This window comes from Salvelinus alpinus, chromosome 18, assembly GCF_045679555.1.
Source record: "Salvelinus alpinus chromosome 18, SLU_Salpinus.1, whole genome shotgun sequence".
Classification (NCBI taxonomy): Eukaryota; Metazoa; Chordata; class Actinopteri; order Salmoniformes; family Salmonidae; genus Salvelinus; species Salvelinus alpinus.
Genome location: NC_092103.1, coordinates 26,662,786 through 26,686,508, shown reverse-complemented (window position 1 = coordinate 26,686,508; position 23,723 = coordinate 26,662,786). Strand labels below are relative to the sequence as shown.

General features: G+C 41.3%; 1 protein-coding gene across 5 annotated transcripts in view; it reads right to left on the bottom strand.

Annotated features, from left to right (window-relative positions):
- Window positions 1-23,723, bottom strand: part of mast4 (microtubule associated serine/threonine kinase family member 4) — a 181,909-nt gene that overhangs the window by 19,547 nt on the left and 138,639 nt on the right. For 4 of the 5 annotated variants that reach the window (XM_071350830.1, XM_071350831.1, XM_071350834.1 and 1 more), the window contains 10 exons: window positions 15,764-15,833; window positions 14,201-14,279; window positions 12,888-13,045; window positions 7,867-7,942; window positions 7,404-7,613; window positions 6,828-6,929; window positions 6,238-6,370; window positions 1,421-1,482; window positions 1,245-1,336; window positions 153-361 (listed from right to left, as the gene is read on the bottom strand). In XM_071350830.1, coding sequence (XP_071206931.1) covers window positions 153-361; window positions 1,245-1,336; window positions 1,421-1,482; window positions 6,238-6,370; window positions 6,828-6,929; window positions 7,404-7,613; window positions 7,867-7,942; window positions 12,888-13,045; window positions 14,201-14,279; window positions 15,764-15,833 — 1,191 coding nt within the window. The remainder of the gene's footprint in view (window positions 1-152; window positions 362-1,244; window positions 1,337-1,420; window positions 1,483-6,237; window positions 6,371-6,827; window positions 6,930-7,403; window positions 7,614-7,866; window positions 7,943-12,887; window positions 13,046-14,200; window positions 14,280-15,763; window positions 15,834-23,723) is intronic. The other variant, XM_071350832.1, reaches the window with a different exon arrangement.

The window sequence follows — 23,723 nt, the reverse complement described above, 5'->3', positions numbered from 1 at the left end:
TCCCAACCGAAAATTGGTAATACTTTTGGTAAATAATAGGGCTGAACAACATTAACCAGTATTTCTAGAGCAGTTTATCCCCCTGGTGAGCTTCCTGTCTTCCACAGTTTTGGTAAGAAAGAAAAAGTAAGGAAAAAATAATGGCTGCCTACCTTCCACATACTCCATGACCATGCAGAGGTGTCGTCGTGTTTCAAAGGAGCAGAACATTGAGACCACGAAGGGGTTCTCAGCGAAGGTCAGGATGTCTCTTTCCACAAACGCCTGCTGGATCTGGTTCCTCAGCATCAGGTTCTGTTTGTTGATCTTCTTCATGGCAAAGCGCTGCTTGGTCTCCTTGTGGCGCACCAGATACACAGCCCTGTTACAGAGAGAAGACAATACATCAGACACACAGTTCAGGCTTAGGTAAATCAAGCATATATTGCTCGGTCAGAGAATGACATTGTTAGTCATATGCAGGTAACTGCCAAAATAAAGAAAACACCAACAAAGTGTCTTAATAGGGTGTTGGGCCACTAGTCAGCAGAACAGCTTCAATGTGCCTTGGAATTCTACAAGTGTCTGGAACTATTGGAGGGATGCGACAATCATATAATTAGGAATTAGAATAGTAATTTAATAGGATCTCTATGGCGACACCATACTTCCACAATAAATTCCATCATTTGTTTTTTTGTTAATGGCGGTGGAAAAAGCTGTCTCAGGTACCGCTCCAGAATCTCTCATAAGTGTTCAATTGGGTTGAGATCTGATGACAGACACACACCATTTAAACTCCCTATGTTCCTTTGAGACCCCTCTTTCAAAGTCATGGCAGCCAAAATTATGGCCAAATGGGCATTTTTATACATGACCCTAAGCATTATGGGAGATGAATTGCTTAATTAACTCAGGAAACACACCTGTGTGGAAGCACCTGCTTTCAATATACTTTGTATCCCTCATTTACTCAAGTGTTTCCTTTTATTTTGGCAGTTACCTGTACTCTATAAAGATGGATTGAAATCACACATTCATAGCTCTGTTGAGAGGGAACACAATCTGTCAGTCCCGTGGTAGACTTAATCATGGCTTAGGAAGAAAACAGGACAGGTCCATGAATTGGAGATGGTAAACATAAGTGAAAAATGTCCTTTGTGTAAACCCAAATCACATACCCCATTCAAACACTAAATAACAGCTGAAACAGATTAGAATTCCATCATAACCATCCTCACTGATACCAGAGATGATGCTCTCACCCGTAGGCTCCGTTGCTGATGAGTTTGTTCATCTCAAAGTCCATCTCGCAGGGCTTTCGTCGGGATCGCAGGGCCGCTTTCAGACTCTGGGACTGGGAGGACATGAGAAACTTTATTCTACTGAAATACATCTAACCTGCAACTAAAAACTTGAATAAAATATGCTGAATACTCACAGAGTCATCTGTCTCGGGTGTTTCAGCTATCCCACTATCATAACTGGTCATCTGAGCAATTTCTATAGGAGCAGGACAGAGAGAAACAACATGTCAGCATTTCATTCAACTTCGCCATTTCAGCATTTTCACCTTCAGACACAAAACAGTGCCCTTTGAATCCAGATGTCTTCTATATACTCCAACATTTAGTCAAAGCCTATAGAGAGTACTGTATATTAACACACTCTTTCTTTATTTGGCAGTTAAGAAACAGAAACAGGGAAATTACATGGAAACCAGAAGAGGCAGCAACACAAACACATGTCGGACATCCATTAAGAAAACCACAACTCCAGAACACTCCTGTGTGTGCGTGTGTCTCTTGCGTGTACATTCGGGTGTGTGTGCATCCCCTCCCATCAGCACTGTATGAACAGCAGGAGCTAGCGAATCAGGAGTGGGTTGTTCGGTCGTCCCAACAGTGACCCTAAACACATTTCTAATGTAACTTAGCATCTGTCCCTGCCTAGGAGTCTGCTACTGGGCAAGAAAAACACACAGGATAGGCCCAGGGGAAATGAGTCAAGAGACATTGGCCAATGAGGACGGAGGTTAGTGAGCCAGTCTGTGTCGATCTGTTTCAGCTCTATAGGGAGACCATTCGTTCCTAATTAGTCAGAATGAACGCTGGGGTTTGAGTGGAGAGAGGAGAGGCACATTAGGATGGCAGTCAGTTCAGTACAGGACATTACTCTTCGCCGCCATCTTAGAACCTCTCTATTCTTGTTATATTAGCCTTGCTAGTTATATTAGCCTTGCTAGAAAAGTTAGCTGTAACGCTGACAATATTTTGGTCATTGGGTAGCTGGTACTTGTATTACTACTACAGAAGAACTAGTACTAGAAGTCATTCATCTTATCTAAAAATTATTTTCTGCTCCAGCAATGCTTTCAAAACGTTAAAGACCAATATCGAAAACATAATTAGGATTTTTTTCAATTATCGTAGAAGTATTTTCTCTCAGTACATTACGGAGGAAGTTTTACGAGGACGTTAACGTTAATTAAAATGTGATAAATGATTTGCCGATGATTCCTCTCCTCCACTGAAACGAGATCTAGAAACCAATTTAGGCTGTAGCAATCTGATGAAACTGGTTGGGTTAAGTAGATTCACGATCAGAAATCTTATGCTTATATTCTCATCAGGTCATCAATGTAGCGTTGACAGGTGCTTCGAGAACAAAGCGTGAGAAGTGATTGGATGATATACAATACAATCTATTCACCTCACTGAATAATTTATTAAAAAACACTGTTTTGCAATGAAGGTCTACAGTAGCCTCAACAGAACTCTGTAGGGTAGCACCATGCTGTAACCGGAGGACAGTAAGCTTCCACCCTACTCTGGGTACATTGACTTCAATACAAAACCTAGGATGCTCATGGTTCTCACCACCTTCCATAGACTTACACAGTAATTATGGCAACTTCCAATGGGCATCCTCAAACCTATCAGAGCTCTTGAAGCATGACCTGACATGTTGTCCACCCAATCAAAGGGTCAGAGATTGAATCTAGTACTGAGAGCATCGGCTACATCTAGCTAGCACTGCAGTGCATAAAATGTGGTGAGTAATTGACTCAGAGAAACAATCTGAACAAAATAATTTCTTCAAAAATGGAGGAGCAAGAAAGGGCTAGCTATATTTCAATATAATTTATATATTTCTTTTTACTTTCACTTAGCTAGCAAATGCAGCTAGCTAGTTTAGCCTACTCAAACACCCGGCTCAAACAGAGAGATGCTATGTTAGCTAGCTGGCTATGACTATCCAACACAAGGAACTCTTCCAAGTCAAGGTAAGCTTTTGGTTTTATTAATTTTATTGTTAACAGAGCCTGCCGGTGTAACTGCTAAACTGCTTACTGACTATCCTGCATGATTGTAGCGGGTTTACTAACACGTTCTAGTAGCTATGTTGACTTGAAGTTAACTAATATTGTGACAATGATATAGGCTGTGTGTAGCGGTTATGATATGAAGGTTTGGCTTTGAAAGGTTTTTCGCATGGTCACAGACAGCTGATGTGTCGTGCATTGAAGTACACAAGCTAAGGCAAAAGGTGAGAGGAGGAGAGCACGTAGATGCAAGAAGGACTACACCGAGCTGTTTGTATGTGGCTCTGAAAGGAAACTGTTTGCGTGTGATCAGGGGTGTATTCAGTCCGCCAATTCTGTTTAAAAACGTTTCTTAAACGGAAGCAAACGGAACGGGGATAAACATAACTGAATTTACCCAACAGAAACTCTCGTTGCAACTGTTGGACTAATGATTACACACTAGATCAGTCTGAACGCGGCCCTGCGATCCCGACGAAAGGTTACGGTTATGATGGAATCCTTATCATTTTCAGCTGTTATTTAGGATTTGAATGGGATATGGATTTTACTTAAAGGGTATTTTTCACTCATGTTTACAATCTCCAATTCATGGCCCTGACCTGTTTTCAGCTATTTAAAAAAAAAAACTTTGATATATTGAATGAGCTAATTATTTCAAAAGGCATAAAATGTATTTGGTTGTAATGTTATGTAATCAAGGGTGGTCAACCATCCTCCAGGAGAGCTAATCTGCAGGCTTTTATTCCAGTCCTCTCTAACAAACCACATTTCAAATCAAAATCAAATAAAATGTTATTAGTCACACGCGCCAAATACAACAGGTTACAGTGAAATGCTTACTTATGAGCCCCTAACCGACAATGCAGTTTAAAAAAAATATGAGTAAAAAACAAAAGTAACAAGTAATTAAAGAGCAGCAGTACAATAACAGCGAGACTATACACGGGGGTACTGGTACAGAGTCAATGTGAGGGGGCAACGGTTAGTTGAGGTAATATGTACACGTAGGTAGAGTTATTAAAGTGACTCTGCATAGATGATAACAACAGAGTAGCAGCGGTGTAAAAGAGGGGGGAGGGCAATGCAAATAGTCTGGGTAGCCATTTGATTAGATGTTCAGGAGTCTTATGGCTTGGGGGTAGAAGCTGCTTCATCTCAACACTTTTTATTGATTGAATCACTGGTGCTTCCTGCTTTAATTTTAGCTTGTAAGCAGAAATCAGGAGGATAGAATTATGGTCAGATTTGCCAAATGGACGGCAAGGGAGAGCTTTGTACGCATCTCTGTGTGTGGAGTAAAGGTGGTCCAGAGCTTTTTTCCCCTCTGGTTGCACATTTAACATGCTGATAGAAATTTGGTAAGACAGATTTAAGTTTCCCTGCATTAAAGTCCCCGGCTACTAGGAGCGCCGCCTCTGGGTGAGTGTTTTCCTGTTTGCTTATGGCGGAATACAGCTCCTTCAGTGCGGTCTTAGTGCCAGCATCAGAGACTTCCTTAGATATCGTGAACCAGCTGATACATAGTCCCTTGTCTTACCAGACGCCGCTGTTCTGTCCTGCTGATACAGCGTATAACCAGCCAGCTGTGTGTTGATAATGTCGTCGTTCAGCCACGACGACTCCGTGAAGCATAAGATATTACAGTTTTGAATGTCCCGTTGGTAGTTTAATCTTCCGCCTAGGTCATCGATTTTATTTTCCAAAGATTGCACGTTTGCTAGCAGAATGGAAGGAAGTGGGAGTTTATTCGATCGCCTACGAACTCTCAGAAGGCAGCCCGCCCTCTGGCCCCTTTTTCTCCACTTTCTCTTCATGCAAATGACGGGGATCTGGGCCTGTTCGTGGGAAAGCAGTATATCATTCACGTCAGGCTCGTTGCAATGTCCCATACATTGGATGCCCAAATAAACTGGAAGAATCTACAAAACAAATTATGAAGCCACATAATACAAAAAGACACATAAAAAAAATACATGTAATTACTGTTTGCGATTCAAACTTATTTGGATTCATCGAGATTGAACCGAATCCCAACTAATACAATGGTGAAATTAATAATTTGTTCAGTCAAAAATAATTGTTTAAATGAATTGTTCAAGAAAGTAAATCAACTTTGTATGACCTTATTCACGAGTGTCGGTGGAAAGTTTTAGGGATATGAAAACAATCATGCTAATAATAGTTAAAAACAGTTAATTACAGGGTACAATATATGTTTTGAATTGGCTACCTAGCTATTAGTGTGTTCTCTATCATATTTTATAGGCCTACCTGCCTGCCGCTGCAATGTTAGACTGTCTCTCTCTCCTTGAGCAACAGCCCACATGTATGTGATGTGCGCAATCAAAGTGCATTCCGATCCTGGCTTATATGTTGATATTTATTATTATTATTTATTTATTTTTTAACTGTGCCTAAAAAATTTACATCAAGATTACCTATTTGATATATTTCCATTACTTTTCCAAAACGTTTTAGATTTGATCATTTTCCAAAACTTTTCCCGGCCTGGAAAACACCATTTTAAAAGTCCAGGATTTTCATGACCGTACGAATCTTGTTAAAAGCATTGGATTGGTGCAAGCGTGGCTGGAGGGAGTTTCCACCATATTCCTCACACCAGTCCATTCCTTTTAAATCAATGAGGCACACTTTGGGAGACAGGTGAACAATTGGAACGTAGCCAGTGTCATCTGTAGAGCATGAATATCAAGGCTAGCACATCTTAGGTTTTACATCACAAAATAAGTTATCTTCTACACACTCAGAAACGTCTTGATTACTTGAATAAAGCAGGCCAGCCCTCGGGTTGAGTTCACAGCCCCTTGCAGCTTTCAGCAGAAAGCACTCTTTTCAATCTGAATGTGTGATGTTTGGCTGCACCTCCACTGTCTATCTGCCAAACTCCTAAAAGGTCAAACCTGGCATACCTTCCAGGGGGTCCCGTGTGAGCCCCAGCTGGCTGATGATGTAGCGGGGGATGTCAGTCTTGATGCCCTGGCCCTCTTTGGCGTGACCCTCGGCAGCCTCCAACAGATGGTAGAACTCCTCTGGATCAAACTCCTGAGGAGAGGACAACACAGGTTTCACTACAACACTTCTGGAACTCTTAGTTTTAAGTTTCAATAGGCATTGTCTGAGTGCTGTTGGCTTTTCTCTGGGTTGATAATGTAACAATCAATCAATAGCAGGAGCGCGAGGAGGATGTATTGCATCTGTATGGCTCGTCACCAGGTCGCAAGCCTCCTCTTTATACAACAGAGACATGGATGGGATGTTTGTCAAATGACTCACATAATTGAAACCTAGTTTAAATAGAGCTACATGGTCATTTGTGTAGTTCTGATTAGCCATGGGACAGAAATAAGTCATATTTAGTATTAATGCCCAGAGATTTGACTAGTCACCCCACATGGTCAGGAAAAACTCCTGGCCCTAGTATAATTAGTGTAATATGTGTGAGTGAGCAGTCATTGCCATGTGCTTGGTAGCTAACTAGTGACAATCAGGCGGGACATACCAGGCATTCCAGGAGGCGCGCTGGCCTGGCGATGACGATGAGGATCTTCTTTACCAGTTCTTTGATGAAGTTCACCTCCTGGCTCTCCGACCGGGATGTGGACTATACACACACAGAACAGAACACACTCGCTCAACATTTTATACAGACCTGTGAGCTGATCAGTGCTCGGGACTGGAAGTACCATTAAGTAAGAGGGAGGGATTATCATAGTAAGCCTGCATGAGGGGAGAGGACAATGAGCAATACAGAATATCTATATTTGTAATAGTGCTTGTGACTTTGCATACCGTAGAGGTAAAAGAGCACTGTAAACCAAATCATTTTCGTGAAAGAATCTGTTTGATTGTAAGTCCTATGCAGTAATGTGTACTGATATTGTAATTACACTGTGCTTATTACTATGGTAAAAGGTTGATGTATATACACCTGGGGCAGGTGGCGCCACACTACTCTTTATTGCTTTCTTTCCTCGTCTACTTTCCTTCATTATGCCAGATTATTAATATGGGAGTAGACGACACAAGGAAAGGTAACCACTTAACATTATTGAGCTGCACCAATAGTGTCACCCACCTCCTGGAATAGCTTCTCCAGCTTGTCGGTGAGCTCACAGAAGTAGCGCGAGGTGACGTGCCCCAGGCGGCTCTTCTCCAGGCAGTCGCGGACCAGCTCGATGATCTGATGGTGGGCGAACCCCAGCACACCGTCCGCTAGCGGCAGCACGCTCTCCGGGGAGCTGGTCCGGATGATCTCCTGGATCCTCTCCTCCATCTGGGCCGTGGCCTAGAGACATGGAGGGGTGGAAAAGGTTAGAAGGAGAGGACATGAGAGAGAGAGGGTAAAAAGGTTTAAAGGTGGTAGAAAGTGGTGGCAAAAGTGGTCGGAGAGGGTAAAAAGTTTAGAAGTGGCTAAAAAAAGAGCAACTCTTTTGTCACTGTGTAATAAACCTTATGTAAGACATTAGCATTTTGTTTTGATACAAAATGACAAATGTTAAGGCGATAAGGCATTATTAGTTCTACTGTTGGCCCCTCACCTTAGGAAAGCGTTCCTTGTAGACATGGTTCATCATAATAATCTCATGATCACAACAGGATGGGGATCTTCCAGGGCTGCAAACAAATAAGAATATAAAGGAAAGATCAGTACTTATATTACAACACAAACTGTATCTTACAGCAAAAAAATGCATTGATATACAGTGCATTCGGAAAGTACAAATTTAGAAATCCATGTTATTCACTTATTGCGCCAACGAGCGTTGCCAAGGGCTAAAATAGATATCATTCCTATTTCTGACGCAGATCGCGCTGAAAGTCCTGCCTCTCCCATCTCCTCATTGGTTTACCCGTGCCATTGGTACACACGTGCCATCTCCTCATTGGTTATACCCACGTGGGTGATTGAAAGACAAACTGTTTTGCCGGTTGTCGTGGTAATACTATGAAAGTTTAGATGCGATCACCATATAATTTCAACGATGAAAAAGCCTGGAAGGAGGAGAGATGACTAGAAACGATTCGGTTGGCCGTTTTATGTGTGGATTAATTGTCGGAGTAGAGGACCTTGTGCAGTTCAGGTAAAATAACAACTCACTGTTTATATCCCAGGACAAATTACCTAGCAACAGCAAGCTAGCTAAATAGGACAAATTAGCTAGCAAGTGCAAACAAACTAGCTAAATTGCCATACATGTTTAATGCTTTTCGACCTGTCCCCAAATTAATATCATTGGTTCAGAGTTTGTTTTGATATTTTAACCTGCGTGTCGTGATCGCGTTTGGTGTAGGGGGACAAAATAAATGTATGCACGATGGCGCACGTGCGCAGGCGGTTTTGGTTCCGTGTTACTCTAAAACGTATTAAATCTATTTTTTTCATCAATCTACACACAGTACCCCATATTGACAAAGCAAAACAAAATGTTGCACAGTTATAAAAAATGTACTGAAATATCACATTGACATAAGTATTCAAACCCTTTACTCAGTACTTTGTTGAAGCACCTCAAGCTCTGTCAGGCTGGATGGGGAGTGTTGCTGCACAGCTATTTTCTGTTCTCTGCAGAGATGTTCAAGTCCAGGCTCTGGCTGGGCCACTCAAGGACATTCAGACACTTGCCCCAAAGCCACTCCAGCGTTGTCTTGGCTGTGTGCTTAGGGTCGCTGTCCTGTTGGAAGGTGAACAATCACCCCAGTCTGAGGTGCTGAATGCTCTGGAGCAGGTTTTCATGAAGGATCCCTGTACTTTTCTCTGTTCATTTTTCCCTCAATCCTGACTAGTCTCCCGGTCCCTGCTGCTGAAAAACATCCGCACAGCATGCTGCCACCACCATGCTCCACCGTAGGGATGGTGCCAGGTTTCCTCCAGACATGACGCTTGGCATTCAGGCCAAGGAGTTCAATATCAGACAAGATCATCTTGTTTCTCATGGTCTTTTGGCAAACACCCAATCAAAACAAATGTTATTGGTCAAATACGCCGAATACAACAGGTGTAGACCTTAGAGTGAAATGCTTACTTACAAGCCCTTAACACACTTTAAGGTATTTTCTTAAAACTAAGAGTTAAGAAAAACAAATATTTCAACAGCAGCAGTAAATAATAACGGGGCTATATACAGGTTCAGAGTCAATGTGTCAATGTGCGGGGGCACCGGTGACAAGGTAATTGAGGAAATATGTCCATGCAGGTAGGGTTATTAAAGTGGCGGGGAGGATGCAAATAGTCTGGGTAGATATTTGATTAGCTGTTCAGGAGTCTTATGGCTTGGGGGAAGAAGCTGTTCAGAAGCCTCTTGGACCTAGATTTGGCGCTCCGGTACTGCTTGCCGTGCGGTAGTAGAGAGAACAGTCCATGACTAGGGTGGCTGGAGTCTGACAATTTTTAGGGCCTTCCTCTGACACCACCTGGTATAGAGGTCCTGGATGGCAGGAAGCTTGGCCCCGGTGATGTACTGGGCCGTACACACTACCCTCTGTAGTGCCTTGCGGTCGGAGACCGAGCAGTTGCCATGCCAGGCAGTGAAGCAACCCATCAGGATGCTCTCGATGGTGCTGTTAAACCTTTTGAGGATCCTTTTCCTGTAGTCCACAATAATCTCTTTTGTCTTGATCACGTTGAGGGAGAGATGGATGTCCTTGCACCGCACGGTCAGGTCTCTGACCTCCTCCCTATAGGCTGCCTCTTCGCTGTTGTGTCATCAGCAAACTTGATGGTGTTGGAGTCGTGCCTGGCCGCACAGTCATGAGTGAACAGGGAGTACAGGAGGGGACTGAGCAGACACCCCTGAGGGGCCCCCATGTTGAGTATCAGCGTGGCGGATGTGTTGCTACCTACCCTTACCACCTGGGGGCGGCACGTCAGTAAGTCTAGGATCCAGTTGCAGAGGGAGGTGTTTTGTCCCAGGGTCCTTAGCTTAGTGATGAGCTTTGAGGGCACTATGCTGTTGAACACTGAGCTGTAGTCAATGAATAGCATTCTCACATAGGTGTTCCTTTTGTGCAGGTGGGAAAGGGCCTTGGGGAGTGCAATAGAGATTGCATCATCTGTGGACCTGTTGGTGCGGTATGCAAATTGGAGTTAGTCTAGGTAAGCCATGACCAGCTTTTCAAAGCATTTCATGGCTACAGACATGAGAGCTACAGGTCACAGGTCATTTAGGCAGGTTACCTTAGTCTCTGTGCCCAAGAACACTATGGTGGTCTGCTTGAAACATGTTGGTATTACAGACTCAGTCAGGGAGAGGTTGAAAATGTCAGTGAAGACACTTGCCAGTTGGTCAGTACATGCTCGGCGTACACATCCTGGTAATCCGTCTGGCCCAGCGGCCTTGTGAATGTTGAACTGTTTAAAGGTCTTACTCACATCGGCTGGGGAGAGCGTGATCACACAGTCAACCGGACGAGCTGAAGCTCTCATGCATGTTTCAGTGTTACTTGCCTCGAAGCGAGCATAGAAGTTATTTAGCTCATCTGGTAGGCTTGTGTCACTGGGCAGCTCTTGGTTGGGCTTCCTTTTGTAGTCTGTAATAGTTTGCAAGCCCTGCCACATCCGATGAGGGTCGGAGCCGCTGTAGTACGATTCGATCTTAGTCCTGTATTGACGCTTTGCCTGTTTGATGGTTCGTCAGAGGGCATAGCGGGATTTCTTGTAAGCTTCCGGGTTAGAGTCCCGCTCCTTGAAAGCAGCAGCTCTACCCTTTAGCTTGGTATGAATGTTGCCTGTAATCCATGGCTTCTGGTTGGGGTATGTACGTACGGTCACTGTGGGGACGACGTCCTCAATGCACTTATTGATAAAGCCAGTGACTGATGTGGCGTACTCCTCAATGCCATCGGAAGAATCCCGGAACATATTCCGGTCTGTGCTAGCAAAACAGTCCTGTAGTTTAGTATCTGCTTCATCTGACCACTTTTTTAAAAAGACCGAGTCACTGGTGCATCCTGCTTGAATCTTTGCTTGAAAGCAGAAATCAGGAGGATAGAGTTATGGTCAGATTTGCCAAATGGAGGGCGAGTGAGAGCTTTGTACGCGTCTCTGTGTGTGGATTAAAGATGGTCTAGAATTTTATTTCCCTCCGATTGCACATTTAACATGCTGATAGAAATTTGGTAAAACTGATTTAAGTTTCCCTGCATTAAAGTCACCGGCCACCTGGAGCGCCGCCTCCGGATGAGCGTTTCCCTGTTTTCTTATGGCGGAATACAGCTCATTGAGTGCGGTTTCAGTGCCAACTTCGCTCTGCGGTGGTATGTAGACAGCTACGAAAAATACAGATAAACTCTCTAGGTAGATAGTGTGGTCTACAGCTTATCATGAGATACTCTACCTCAGGCGAGCAAAATTTGAGACTCCTTAGATATCGTGCACCAGCTGTTGCTTACATAAATGCATAGGCCTCCGCCCGTGTCTTACCAGAGACTGCTGTTCTGTCTGGCTGATAGTGTATAACCCGCCAGCTGTATGTTCTTAATGTCGTCATTCAGCTACGACTCGGTGAAACATAAGATAGAGTTTTTAATGTCCCATTGGTAGGATATACGTGCTTTCAGTTCATCCAAACGGGCTGTCATGTGCATTTTACTGAGGAGTGGCTTCCGTCTGACCACTCTACCATAAAGGCCTGATTGGTGGAGTGCTGCAGGGATGGTAGTCCTTCTGGAAGGTTCTACCATCTCCACAGAGGAACTCTGGAGCTCTGTCAGAGTGACCATCGGGTCCTTGGTCACCTCCCTGACCAAGTCCCTTCTCCCCCAATTGCTCAGTTTGGCTGGGTGGCCAGCTCTAGGAAGAGTCTTGGGTGTTCTAAACGTATTCCAATTAAGAATGATGGAGGTCACTGTGTTCTTGGGGATCTTCAATGCTGAAGACTTTTTTTTGTAGCCTTCCCCAGATCTGTGGCTCGACACAATCCTGTCTCGGAGCTCTATGGACAATTTCTTCGACCTCATGGCTTGGTTTTTGCTCTGACATGTACTGTCAACTGTGGGACCTTATATAGACAGGTGTGTGCCTTTCCAAATCATGTCCAATCAATTGAATTTACCACAGGTGGACTCCAATAAAGTTGCAGAAACATCTCAAGGATGATCAATGGAAACAGGATGCACCTGACCTCTATTTTGAGTCTCATAGCAAAGGGTCTGAATAATTATGTATAGAAGAGTTCTGTTTATTTAAAAAATATATATAAACGTTCAAACATTTCAAAAAACCTGTTAATGCGGTATTGTGTGTAGATTTCTTAAATCCATTTTAGAATAAGGCTGTAAACGTAACAAAATGTGTAAAAGGGGTCTGAATACTTTCCGAATGCACTCTGATATATGGTTGGACCAGGTCTCTTGAAAAATAGATTTTTATCTCAACGAGACTAACATGGATAAATAAAGATGAATTAAAATAAATATATCTATATCTACATATATATATAGTATGAATCATATCTATTTTTTATATTTTTTACAAAACTAAATAAAAAGTACTGTAATTTTCAGCAATTGTTATACCCAGCATCCTTAAAGGTGTATGACCTTGCCGGGCCTCCGTACATACCTGAGACTGCGCGAGCGGGGTCGCATGGGTGCTGTCCCCCTCCGTCGGTCGTCCCCGGCGATGCTCTCGGTGCAGAAGTGCTTGGAGAGAAAGTGCAGCTCATCCGGGGTGGGCTGGAAGGGTAGCTGGTGCAGCTTCTCCTGTGATGAACAGGACGACTGGAAATGAAATGAATATACATTGAACGAGAAAAGAAAAGATAAAAAGGAGAGGCTAATGCTTTGATTAATGTTTTTGCACGAGAGAATGACAGATACCAGGAGAGTAGCATTTTTTTTGACTGTTGTGTTTATTTGATTGGGTAAATGTTCATTACGGTATTGATGCCCTTTTACAGTGTCTTGAAAATGAAGGACAAACTTATGGGTGCCAAAATGGTTGCGACGGTACAGTAGATGAAAGCTAACAAATTCCTGTGAACATTCCCATTTCTCCTCATTACATTGTTCTCAAATCCAATCCAAATAGGGATTCAATTTAAACTAAGCTGTAAACATAGCCTGGACAAACACAGTTGCTGGTGTTAATCCCGCTCTATGGTAGTTCCTCCTAACCAGTCGTCCTCACCAGCCTCCGGCAACATGTTAAGTATTTATCAGCTCTAATTGATGGTCTTCAAAAAACATGGCCGTTAACAAACAACCCATTACTTTGTGTGTGACGGCTTGTTTACTTGGTTGTGTAGTCTGCCATGGAGCCTGTTTGTGTGTGTGTGTGTGTGTGTGTGTGTGTGTGTGTGTGTGTGTGTGTGTGTGTGTGTGTGTGTGTGTGTGTGTGTGTGTGTGTGTGTGTCAGAGAGTTGACCATCGCCTGCCTGTGTGATTTGAGTTTGTCAGTAAACAGAGCAGAGTTATGTGTTTGTACGTGTGTTTGTGTGTGTGTGGGTGGCCTAGCTGTGTGCCAGGGCCATATTTACTCCAAAACAAATCTGCTGGCCCTAAATACAGCGTCTGGTGGTATGTCAGCCTGTGAGACACTAGCGGGAGAATGTGATCACTATGGCACCCCTCATCTCTGACTACCAGTAGCCTACAGTACAGTACAGCACAGGCCTGGTGACTGAAGTACAGACTGGAGGGATGCCCATCAGATGATAATTTCACATTGAAACATCTTTATTTGAATGATTCTTGAATATCCAGGGATCTGGTACAGTATATGTATTTTTAGATTGAAAGGGTTTTCCATCAGTATACTGTATGTGAAAAAGTTAGGTTAAACAACCTTTTTGGCATTGCTTTTTAAAAATCGAGCTAACACATAATATATTTTGTTTTCATGGCCTTTAACAAATTGAGTGGTATGGTACATACAGAAACAGTGGAGCTGGGTGTGTTGGTGCCATAGCCAGAGGAAGGCAGAGAGGCCAAAGACCAGCGTCGTCCATCAGTCCTGCTCAAACACACAGACAGAGATAGAAAGAGACAGACGTCATCATAAACTCAGAACCCATCCATAACTAATCAGTAATATGAGAACTGTAGTTAACAAAATATAAAAATAACTATGAATGATATTCAAAACAAGACTACTCAAAGCTCCAGGATTTTGAATAACATACCTACACTACAAATGCACAACGTTCTGGATGACCTTTGACCTATGTGCAGAGTTAGGTCATTTGAAACCTTTACCTTTCCGGAAGAATAGGTAGGAAAGACTGCTTTTCAATAGCCTACTGCAGCGTTTACAGTGGATTACATTTTAGTCATTTAGCAGACACTTTTATCCAGAGTGACTTACAGTAGTGAATGCATACATTTTCATACTGGTCCCCCGTGAGAATCGAACCCACACAGGACACAGCTTCCTTGATCTACGCTATCTTCCACCCACACCTTTTTTATTTGACCTTTATTTAACTTGGCAAGTCGGTTAAGAACAAATTCTTATTTTCAATGACGGCCTAGGAACAGTGGGTTAACTGCAACCTTTCGGTTACTAGTCCAACGCGTTAACCACTAGGCTACCCTGCCACCCCAACCTAGCCTGCCGCCCCAACCTACCGAGTAGTGAAATGTATTCTGTTGCACTAACCAATAACACTGAACATTGATACAAACTCAGAGGAATAACGTGTGGAGTTAGATGTAGGGACAGCTAGATAGGGACAGCTAGATAGGGACAGCTAGATAGGGACAGCTAGATAGAAACACATCAAACAGGATTTTCATGATTCAGGTATAATGGCAAGGTAACAATGACGTTGTGTATTCATACACATTGCACGAACGGACATGTGAGTTACAATGACGTTGTGTGTATTCATAGACATGAGTAACAGGAAGAAGAGCTATGATGTTATTAACATGACAAAACAGAGGCCTAACATGACATTACATGTCTGGTCTGTGGCACTGACGGAAACATAGCGATAAATAAAAAAACTGTTAAAATAAAGTCGTGTTGAGTGAGGGTAGAACAAAAAAGATTTCAGGCTTTTTGTGAAGACGTGGAGAAAAGCACTTCAGAAAACGCGAGGAGTTTGAGTCTGATGATGGTAAAAGACTGAACCCTTGAACCTGCCTGTGATTTCAATCTCTGTATAGAGAGCCTGTCAGAACACAGTAAGATCCTGCCTTCGCTTCTCAAAAGAACCGCTGCCTGTCTGCTGCAGACAATAATAGCACCACAATTTGGCTTCGTTGTTTAAAAAAAGATAAATGTTTCTATTAAGATTCATATTTCCTATGTATGCCTCATTTCTCATACCATTTGTCAGATAACCACCAAGATAAAGTATTACTACTTTCTGGAAATTCTTAAAACAATAAAACCTGCCCATAAGCATTTTATTGCAGATTATTGGCATGCTAGTTGAGTGGAGTTACGGATAAAAAGGTTCAACTGGCATTGACTTTTACTTTTATTAATACCTTCGTGCAAATGAGAAGTGGGCTGAGGCACTAGGAGAGAAGTTTCTGGGGCTGTCTTGAGGACTCGTTCCTGTTGTTCAGAGAGGAAGCAGAGAAACAAGGGGAGATTACAAGTCATTAAAGGAAACATTCCAGAAACCTGAGACAAAAGCATTATCAATTAATCAAGGAAATAATAATACTAAGCCTACAGCATAGAATCAAACCTATATTAGGACTTGGTCGTTTTTTTCTAAATAAGAAAGTGTAATAAGCCAGCATAGATAAAACACATTTCTTCATCAATTTACTCTCAGCTATTGTACTTTACACAGCATTTTAGATTTTATTGTGTTTCATTGGCTCTTATCTGAAGGAGCTTAATCTAGGAAGACTGAAATGGGACTCTCTCAAATGGGACTGATCTGCTTGAAGCAGTAATTACGTAATCTTAATAATACTTCCACATTGCAGCTCATCGGCTTGGATTTATCAGGAGAAACACATGAGTAACGGCACAATTCTTTTTTTTTTATATAAAATGTTTTTTTTTGGTGTCCGATACCTATTCTGATTTCTGGGGGGGCAAAACTTGCCGATATGTTTTACAGCAGGGAAATTAAAAAGTGTAATTTTTCCAGTGGTGGGAAAAGTACCTAATTGTCATACTTGAGTAAAAGTATAGATACCTTAACAAAGTTACTCAAGTTAAAGTTACCCAGTAAAATACTACTTGAGTAAAAGTCTAAAAATGTTTCTTATAAGATTCATATTTCCTATGTATTCCACATTCTCATGCCATTTTTCAGATAACCACAAAGATTTAGTATAAATTACTTTCTGGAAATAAATAAAACCTGCCCATAAGCATTTTATTGCTGACTATTGGCAGCAATAAATATTTAAATATACTTCAGTATCAAAAATAAATGTAATTACACTTAAGTATCAAAAGTAGAAGTAAAAGTGTAAATCATTTCAAATTCCTTATATTAAGCAAAGTAGACAGCACCATTTTATTGTTTTTAGCCAGGGGCACACTCAGAGATTATTTACAAAAGATGCATGTGTGTTTATTGAGTCCCCCCAGACCATAGGCAGTAGGGATGACCACGTGTTATCTTGAGAAGTGAGGGAATTTCACAATTTTCCTGTCATGCTTAGTATTCAAAATGTAACACGTACTTTGGGTTGTCAGGAAAAAATGTATAGAGTAAAAAGTACAATATTTTCTTTAGGAATGGAGTAAAAGTATGGAGTAAGAGTAAAAGTTGTCAAAAAAATAAATAGTAAAGTAAAGTTCAGATATCCCCAAAAACTACTTAAGTGTACTTTAAATATTTTTACACCACTGAATTTTTCCACACTGAATTCTCATAAATTGCCATCCAAAAGAGCAATTGTCCAATAACTATGCTTCAAATTTCTATTTCATACATTGTGACAATGACATGAGAATGGCCGCAAATGTTCAGAAAAGCAAGAGAAAATCCACTTTTTTATCCTATTAATTGTATATCGGTGGAGTTATCAGCTACTGTAAGAGTAGCCTTTAGGCTAATACCGTAGTCTAAATAGCTATGTTAACACAATGGCGTTATTCAAACAAAGACAGTCTAGGTGAAGACATCTGGCTATAAAAGACATTTACAACAGTCCATAAGATGGTAGTTAGACCTTAGCTAACAGTTGCTAATATTTGGAGTCTTGGGGTTTTATTGCAGAACTTGAAGTCCTATAGGGAGGCCCTCCAAATCATCCCTCCATCTCTCAAATCGCACCATCCATATGGACAGCATCCACTTATTACCCACAGGCCTACTGTTCTGTGGTCCTGCCTCAGGCTATTGAACACATCAAACTGGGGGGCTTTCCCCAACGACAGCAACTAGGCCTTGTGTTCCCTCAGCAATAAGGTAAAGAACCAACCCTTCGTCCAACATGAATTAACCACAATTAACTCTGTAGCCAAAGGCTGGAGTAAACAGTTAATTAACTTAGGGCATCGATGGCAACCCCTGAGACAAATCTGATGATAGCGAGAGGGAACAGGGAGAGGCTGGTTACATGGTGATGTCACCTGTTTAATTGTGGTGTAATTTAATTATAGCTGATGAGCGTAGATCAGTAAATCACCAGGATGTAAATATCCAGTGAAAATCTCACTTTAAAAGTTCATATTCTTTTATAGTTCTATATATATATATATATATATATATATATATATATATATATATATATATATATATATATATATATATATATATATATTATAAACAATACAAAACATACACATACAAAAACTACATCACACAAACATCACACCTTTATGTGAACGATGGAGGATTGGCTGATTTCCAGTTTGAGTATACATTTTTAAAGATAATTGATGAGAAGAGTATTGTCCAACCTATCGGAGATCTCACTGCACCCTCATATGTCATGTCTTGACGGACAGACAAATTAAAAGTAAATTTACATTGCAATACCTCAGACATCCATCTTTCCAACTCCACCCATAACTTTAGAATTTTGTAACGTTCCCAGAAGGCATGAATTATTAAGTCATTAGTAGTTTTAAACTTCAGACATGTTTCTGCCGTTGTGCTGTAGAATTTGTGAATTTTGTCTTTTGTATAATACATATTCTATACATGAATTTATAATGGATTAAGCATTAATTTTCTTTAACTGTAATATTGTTAGTTGTCTTGCAAAATTCCCTCCATCTTGTGCCAAAATCAGTTATTTTTTAATCTTGGTTCAAATAGTTCATATTTTTTTCTAAGAGATTGTCTATTGTATAGACTTGAGGGGAAGGTTTTCTATAGCTTACCTATCATATCAATATCCTTTTCTGACTTTAATAGGATTTCCTCAAGAATGCGCTGATGCCCAAAATATTTTAAAAGACAAAGTAACTGTACAGTGACAATCTCACTTTTAAAAGTTCACATTCTGTTAACTCATACCCAAATAATGTTGTTGACTTGTTCTGTATTTGTGGGCAAAGCACACACTTCAAAAACCCCACCTCAAACTTGTATCTTAAACAAATGCTTGATATTTCCTCATAGAACATGATAGCACCTTGGCTGAGTTCGCCAATCAGCGGGCTTCTTTCAATAATATTTTTATTGACCGATATACGCACCATTCTGTTGTTTGGGTATGCCCACACCATTCAAACACATATAAAAATGTTTTTTAACATACTTAATTACCAATTTTAGTAACCCTCGTTCAGATCAGAAAATGGATGGTCTTGAGGTTGCATGGGTAGATATACTTCTTCCTAAATGTCATCCTATACTTGTTGGTGTGTGCTATCGGCCTCCTAAACAGAATCATTTCTATGATTTACTTGAATCTAATTGCTGTGATCACAATGTATTTGCTGATAGAGAATGTATTCTGTATGATTTTAATACAAATGTGCAGTTTTCACCCAAGAAAAATATGAGTAAATGCCCTGTATATCTTTAATCAGTTATTTGGACTAAAACAACTGCTTGTTGAGCCAACCCAGGTGTGTATTGACAGTAAATCAACTTTGGATTTGATTATTGTATCAGATCAAGAGAACGTCTGTCAGTCAGGAGTCTTAAATATTGGTTTTAGTGATCATATGGTAACCTACTGTACCCGTAAGACATCCAAAATGCTACTAGAGCCAGGTAATAAATACATGAAGGTACGGTCTATGAAAAAATACTCAATGTCTGTAGAAGTACTTGTTATTTTGGATTGGTCTCATGTACTAAACTGTGATGATTTTGATCAAGCTTTGTATCTTTTTAAAGATCTGTTTATGTCTGCACTCGACTCTGGCTTCAATGAAACAAATTTGAATCAAACAGCGGTCAGGGAAATGGATCACTTCCAAGATCTTAGACCTCATAAGGAAAAGGGATCGCCACCTGGCCAGATTCAGAAGGACAAATCTACAACAAGATTATGATGGTTATATTAACTGTAGAAACCAGGCAAGATACAAAATGGATAAGGGCAAATTCCAACATTATATAGATGCCGTTAATGACAACTTACATTAGCCTCAAACTGTGGGAAATGTTAAAGGACATTGGCTCAAAAACTTCCCATAAGGTAAAGGCCTGGATATGGATGATGTTTTATGTTATGACCAGGCAAAGGTTGCAAATTATTTTAACACATTTTTTACCACTATAGCCTAATCTCTGGTTAAGAAGTTATCCACCTGCTCTGGACACTACGGCCAGTCTTTCATTAACAACTTTTACCACAGCAAAGGTATCACAAATGATTTGTTTCAGCTGTGCATGGTAACAGAGGACAAAGTTTCCAACCTACTATGCTTAATGAGCACAAACAAAGCAACTGTGCTGGATAACCTTCCTGCAAGATTCATAAAGGATAGTGCTTGTGTCACTGCTAAAATGATAATGCATATTGTAAACCTTTATTAGTAGTGGTACATTTCCCAAGGATCTCAAAACAGCCCGGGTGGTTCCACTCCACAAGAAGAGCAGGAAAACAAATGTAGGAAACTACAGGCCTGTGTCAATACCCCTTTGAGTACCGCAGGGATACATTTTAGGGCCTCTCTTATTTCTTATATACGTTAATGATATGCCAGATACAGTAAACTCCTGCTTTATGCTGATGATTCAGCCATACTGGTATCAGGGACGGATGCAGTTTACATAGTAAGGAATAAGGAATTGCATTTTGTTAGAGATTGGTTGTCTGACAACAAATTGTCACTACATTTGGGAAAAACCTAATTGATTTTGTTTGGTACAAAACGTAGATTGCTTAGCTGACAAGATAACGGTAAATTGTACAGGCAAGGAGATTGGATATAAAACAAGTGTATCTTATCTTTGTGCATCCCTAGATCAATCCCTTTCTGGAGACCTGATTACTGCTGCAAAAAAAATCTAAAATGGAGAAGAAATGTATATCGTAACACTAGATATTTTACCATTCATGTTAAGAAACTGATTGTCTCAACCTTGATTCAGTGTCATTTTGATTATGCCTGCTCTACTTGGTATAGTGGGTTACCAAAAAGATGAAAAAGAATGCAGGTCATGCAAAATAATGTTATCAGGTATATGCTGAATGTCCCCTCTAGGACCCACATAAGGGTCCAGGAGTTCCGGGAGGGGGGCTTGTTGCATTTGGAATCCAGAGGGAACCAACTTAAATCATATGTTTGACATCTTAAATGATCGTACCCCAGGTTAGATGAAAAACCACATTGATAGGGTCTATAACCAACACAGTCCCAATACCAGAGCTAGTGTTAGGTCTTGTAAAATCTCAAGAGTAAAAAGTACTGCGAGGAGCACGTTTTTCCATACAGGCATTTGTCTATGGCAGTGGTTCCCAAACTTTTAAAGCCCCGTACCCTTTCAAACATTCAACATCCAGCTGCATACCCCCTCTAGCACCATGGTCAGCACAGTCTCAAATGTTTTTTCGCCATCATTGTAAGCCAGCCACACACACACACTATACAATACATTTATTAAACATAAGAATGAGTTTGAGTTTGTCGTCACAACCCGGCTCGTGGGAAGTGACAATGAGCTCTTATAGGACCAGGGCACAAATAATATAATAATAATAATCAATACTTTTGCTCTTATTTAGCCATCTTACATATAAAACCTTATTTGTTCATCAAAAATTGTGAATAACTCCCCACAGGTTAATGAGAAGGGTGTGCTTGAAAGGCTGCACATAACTCTGCAATGTTGGGTTGTATTGGAGAGAGTCTCAGTCTAAAATCATTTCCCACACACAGTCTGTGCCTCTATTTAGTTTTCATGCTAGTGAGGGCCGAGAATCCACTCTCACTTAGGTACGTGGTTACAAAGGGCATCAGTGTTTTAACAGCGCGATTTGCCAAGGCAAGAAACTCTGAGCGCAGCCCTATCCAGAAATCTGGCAGTGGCTTCTGATTAAATTAAATTTTCACAGAACCGCTTGTTGCAATTTCGATGAGATTCTCTTGTTCAGATATTGGTAAGTGGACTGGAGGCAGGGCATGAAAGGGATAACGAATCCAGTTGTTTGTGTCATACGTTTCGGGAAAGTACCTGCGTAATTGCGCACCCAGCTCACTCCGGTGCTTTGCTATATCACATTTGACATTGTCCGTAAGCTTGAGTTAATTTGCACACAAAAAAACATACAATGATTGTCCTTGTTAATGCAGACAGCTCCAACTTCTTAATCATAGCCTCAATTTTGTCCCGCACATTGAATATAGTTGCGGAGAGTCCCTGTAATCCTAAATTCAGATCATTCAGGTGAGAAAGAAACATCACCCAGATAGGCCAGTCGTGTGAGAAACTCGATATCATGCAAGCAGTCAGACAAGTGAAAATGTGAAAAAGAAAATTGTCAGTAAAGAATTTTAAGCTCGTCTCTCAATTCCAAAAAACGTGTCAATACTTTGCCCCTTGATAACCAGCACACTTCTTCTGTACGTTGTAAAAGCGTTACATGGTCGCTGCCCATATCATTGCATAATGCAGAAAACACACGAGAGTTCAGGGGCCTTAACAAAGTGAACCATTTTCACTGTAGTGTCCAAAACGTCTTTCAAGCTGTCAGTCATTCCCTTGGCAGCAAGAGCCTCTCGGTGGATGCTGCAGTGTACCCAAGTGCTTCTCTGATAGAGTTCAGGGTGTCAAATCGGAGGGCCTGTTGTCCGGGTCTCTGGCAGTCTATCGGGGTGCCACAGGGTTCAATTCTTGGGCCGACTCTCTTCTCTGTATATATCAATGATGTCGCTCTTGCTGCTGGGGAGTCTCTGATCCACCTCTACGCAGACGACACCATTCTGTATACATCTGGCCCTTCTTTGAACACTGTGTTAACAACCCTCCAGACGAGCTTCAATGCCATACAACTCTCCTTCCGTGGCCTCCAACTGCTCTAAAATACAAATAAAACTAAAAACATGCTCTTCAACCGATCGCTGCCTGCACCTGCCCGTCCGTCCAGCATCCCTACTCTGGACGGTTCTGACTTAGAATATGTGGACAACTACAAATACCTAGGTGTCTGGTTAGACTGTAAACTGTAAACTGTAAACAAACATCTCCAATCCAAAGTTAAATCTAGAATTGGCTTCCTATTTCGCAACAAAGCATCCTTCACTCATGCTGCCAAACATACCCTCGTAAAACTGACCAATCCACCGATCCTCGACTTCGGCGATGTCATTTACAAAATAGCCTCCAATACCCTACTCAATAAATTGGATGCAGTCTATCACAGTGCCATCCGTTTTGTCACCAAAGCCCCATATACTACCCACCACTGCGACCTGTACGCTCTCGTTGACTGGCCCACGCGTCATACTCGTCGCCAAACCCACTGGCTCCAGGTCATCTACAAGACCGTGCTAGGTAAAGTCGCCCCTTATCTCAGCTTGCTGGTCACCATAGCAGCACCCACCTGTAGCACGCGCTCCAGCAGGTATATCTATCTGGTCACCCCCAAAGCCAATTCCTCCTTTGGCCGCCTCTCCTTCCAGTTCTCTGCTGCCAATGACTGGAACGAACTACAAAAATATCTGAAACTGGAAACATTTATCTGCCTCACTAGGTTTAAGCACCAGCTGTCAGAGCAGCTCACAGATTACTGCACCTGTACATAGCCCATCTATAATTTAGCCCAAACAACTACCTCTTCCCCTACTGTATTTATTTATTTATTTAGCTCCTTTGCACCCCATTATTTATATTTCTACTTTACACATTCTTCCACTGCAAATCTACCATTCCAGTGTTTTACTTGCTATATTGTATTTACTTCGCCACCATGGCCTTTTTTTTGCCTTTACCTCCCTTATCTCACCTCATTTGCTCACATTGTATATAGACTTATTTTCTACTGTATTATGACTGTATGTTTGTTTTACTCCATGTGTAACTCTGTTGTTGTATGTGTCGAACTGCTTTGCTTTATCTTGGCCAGG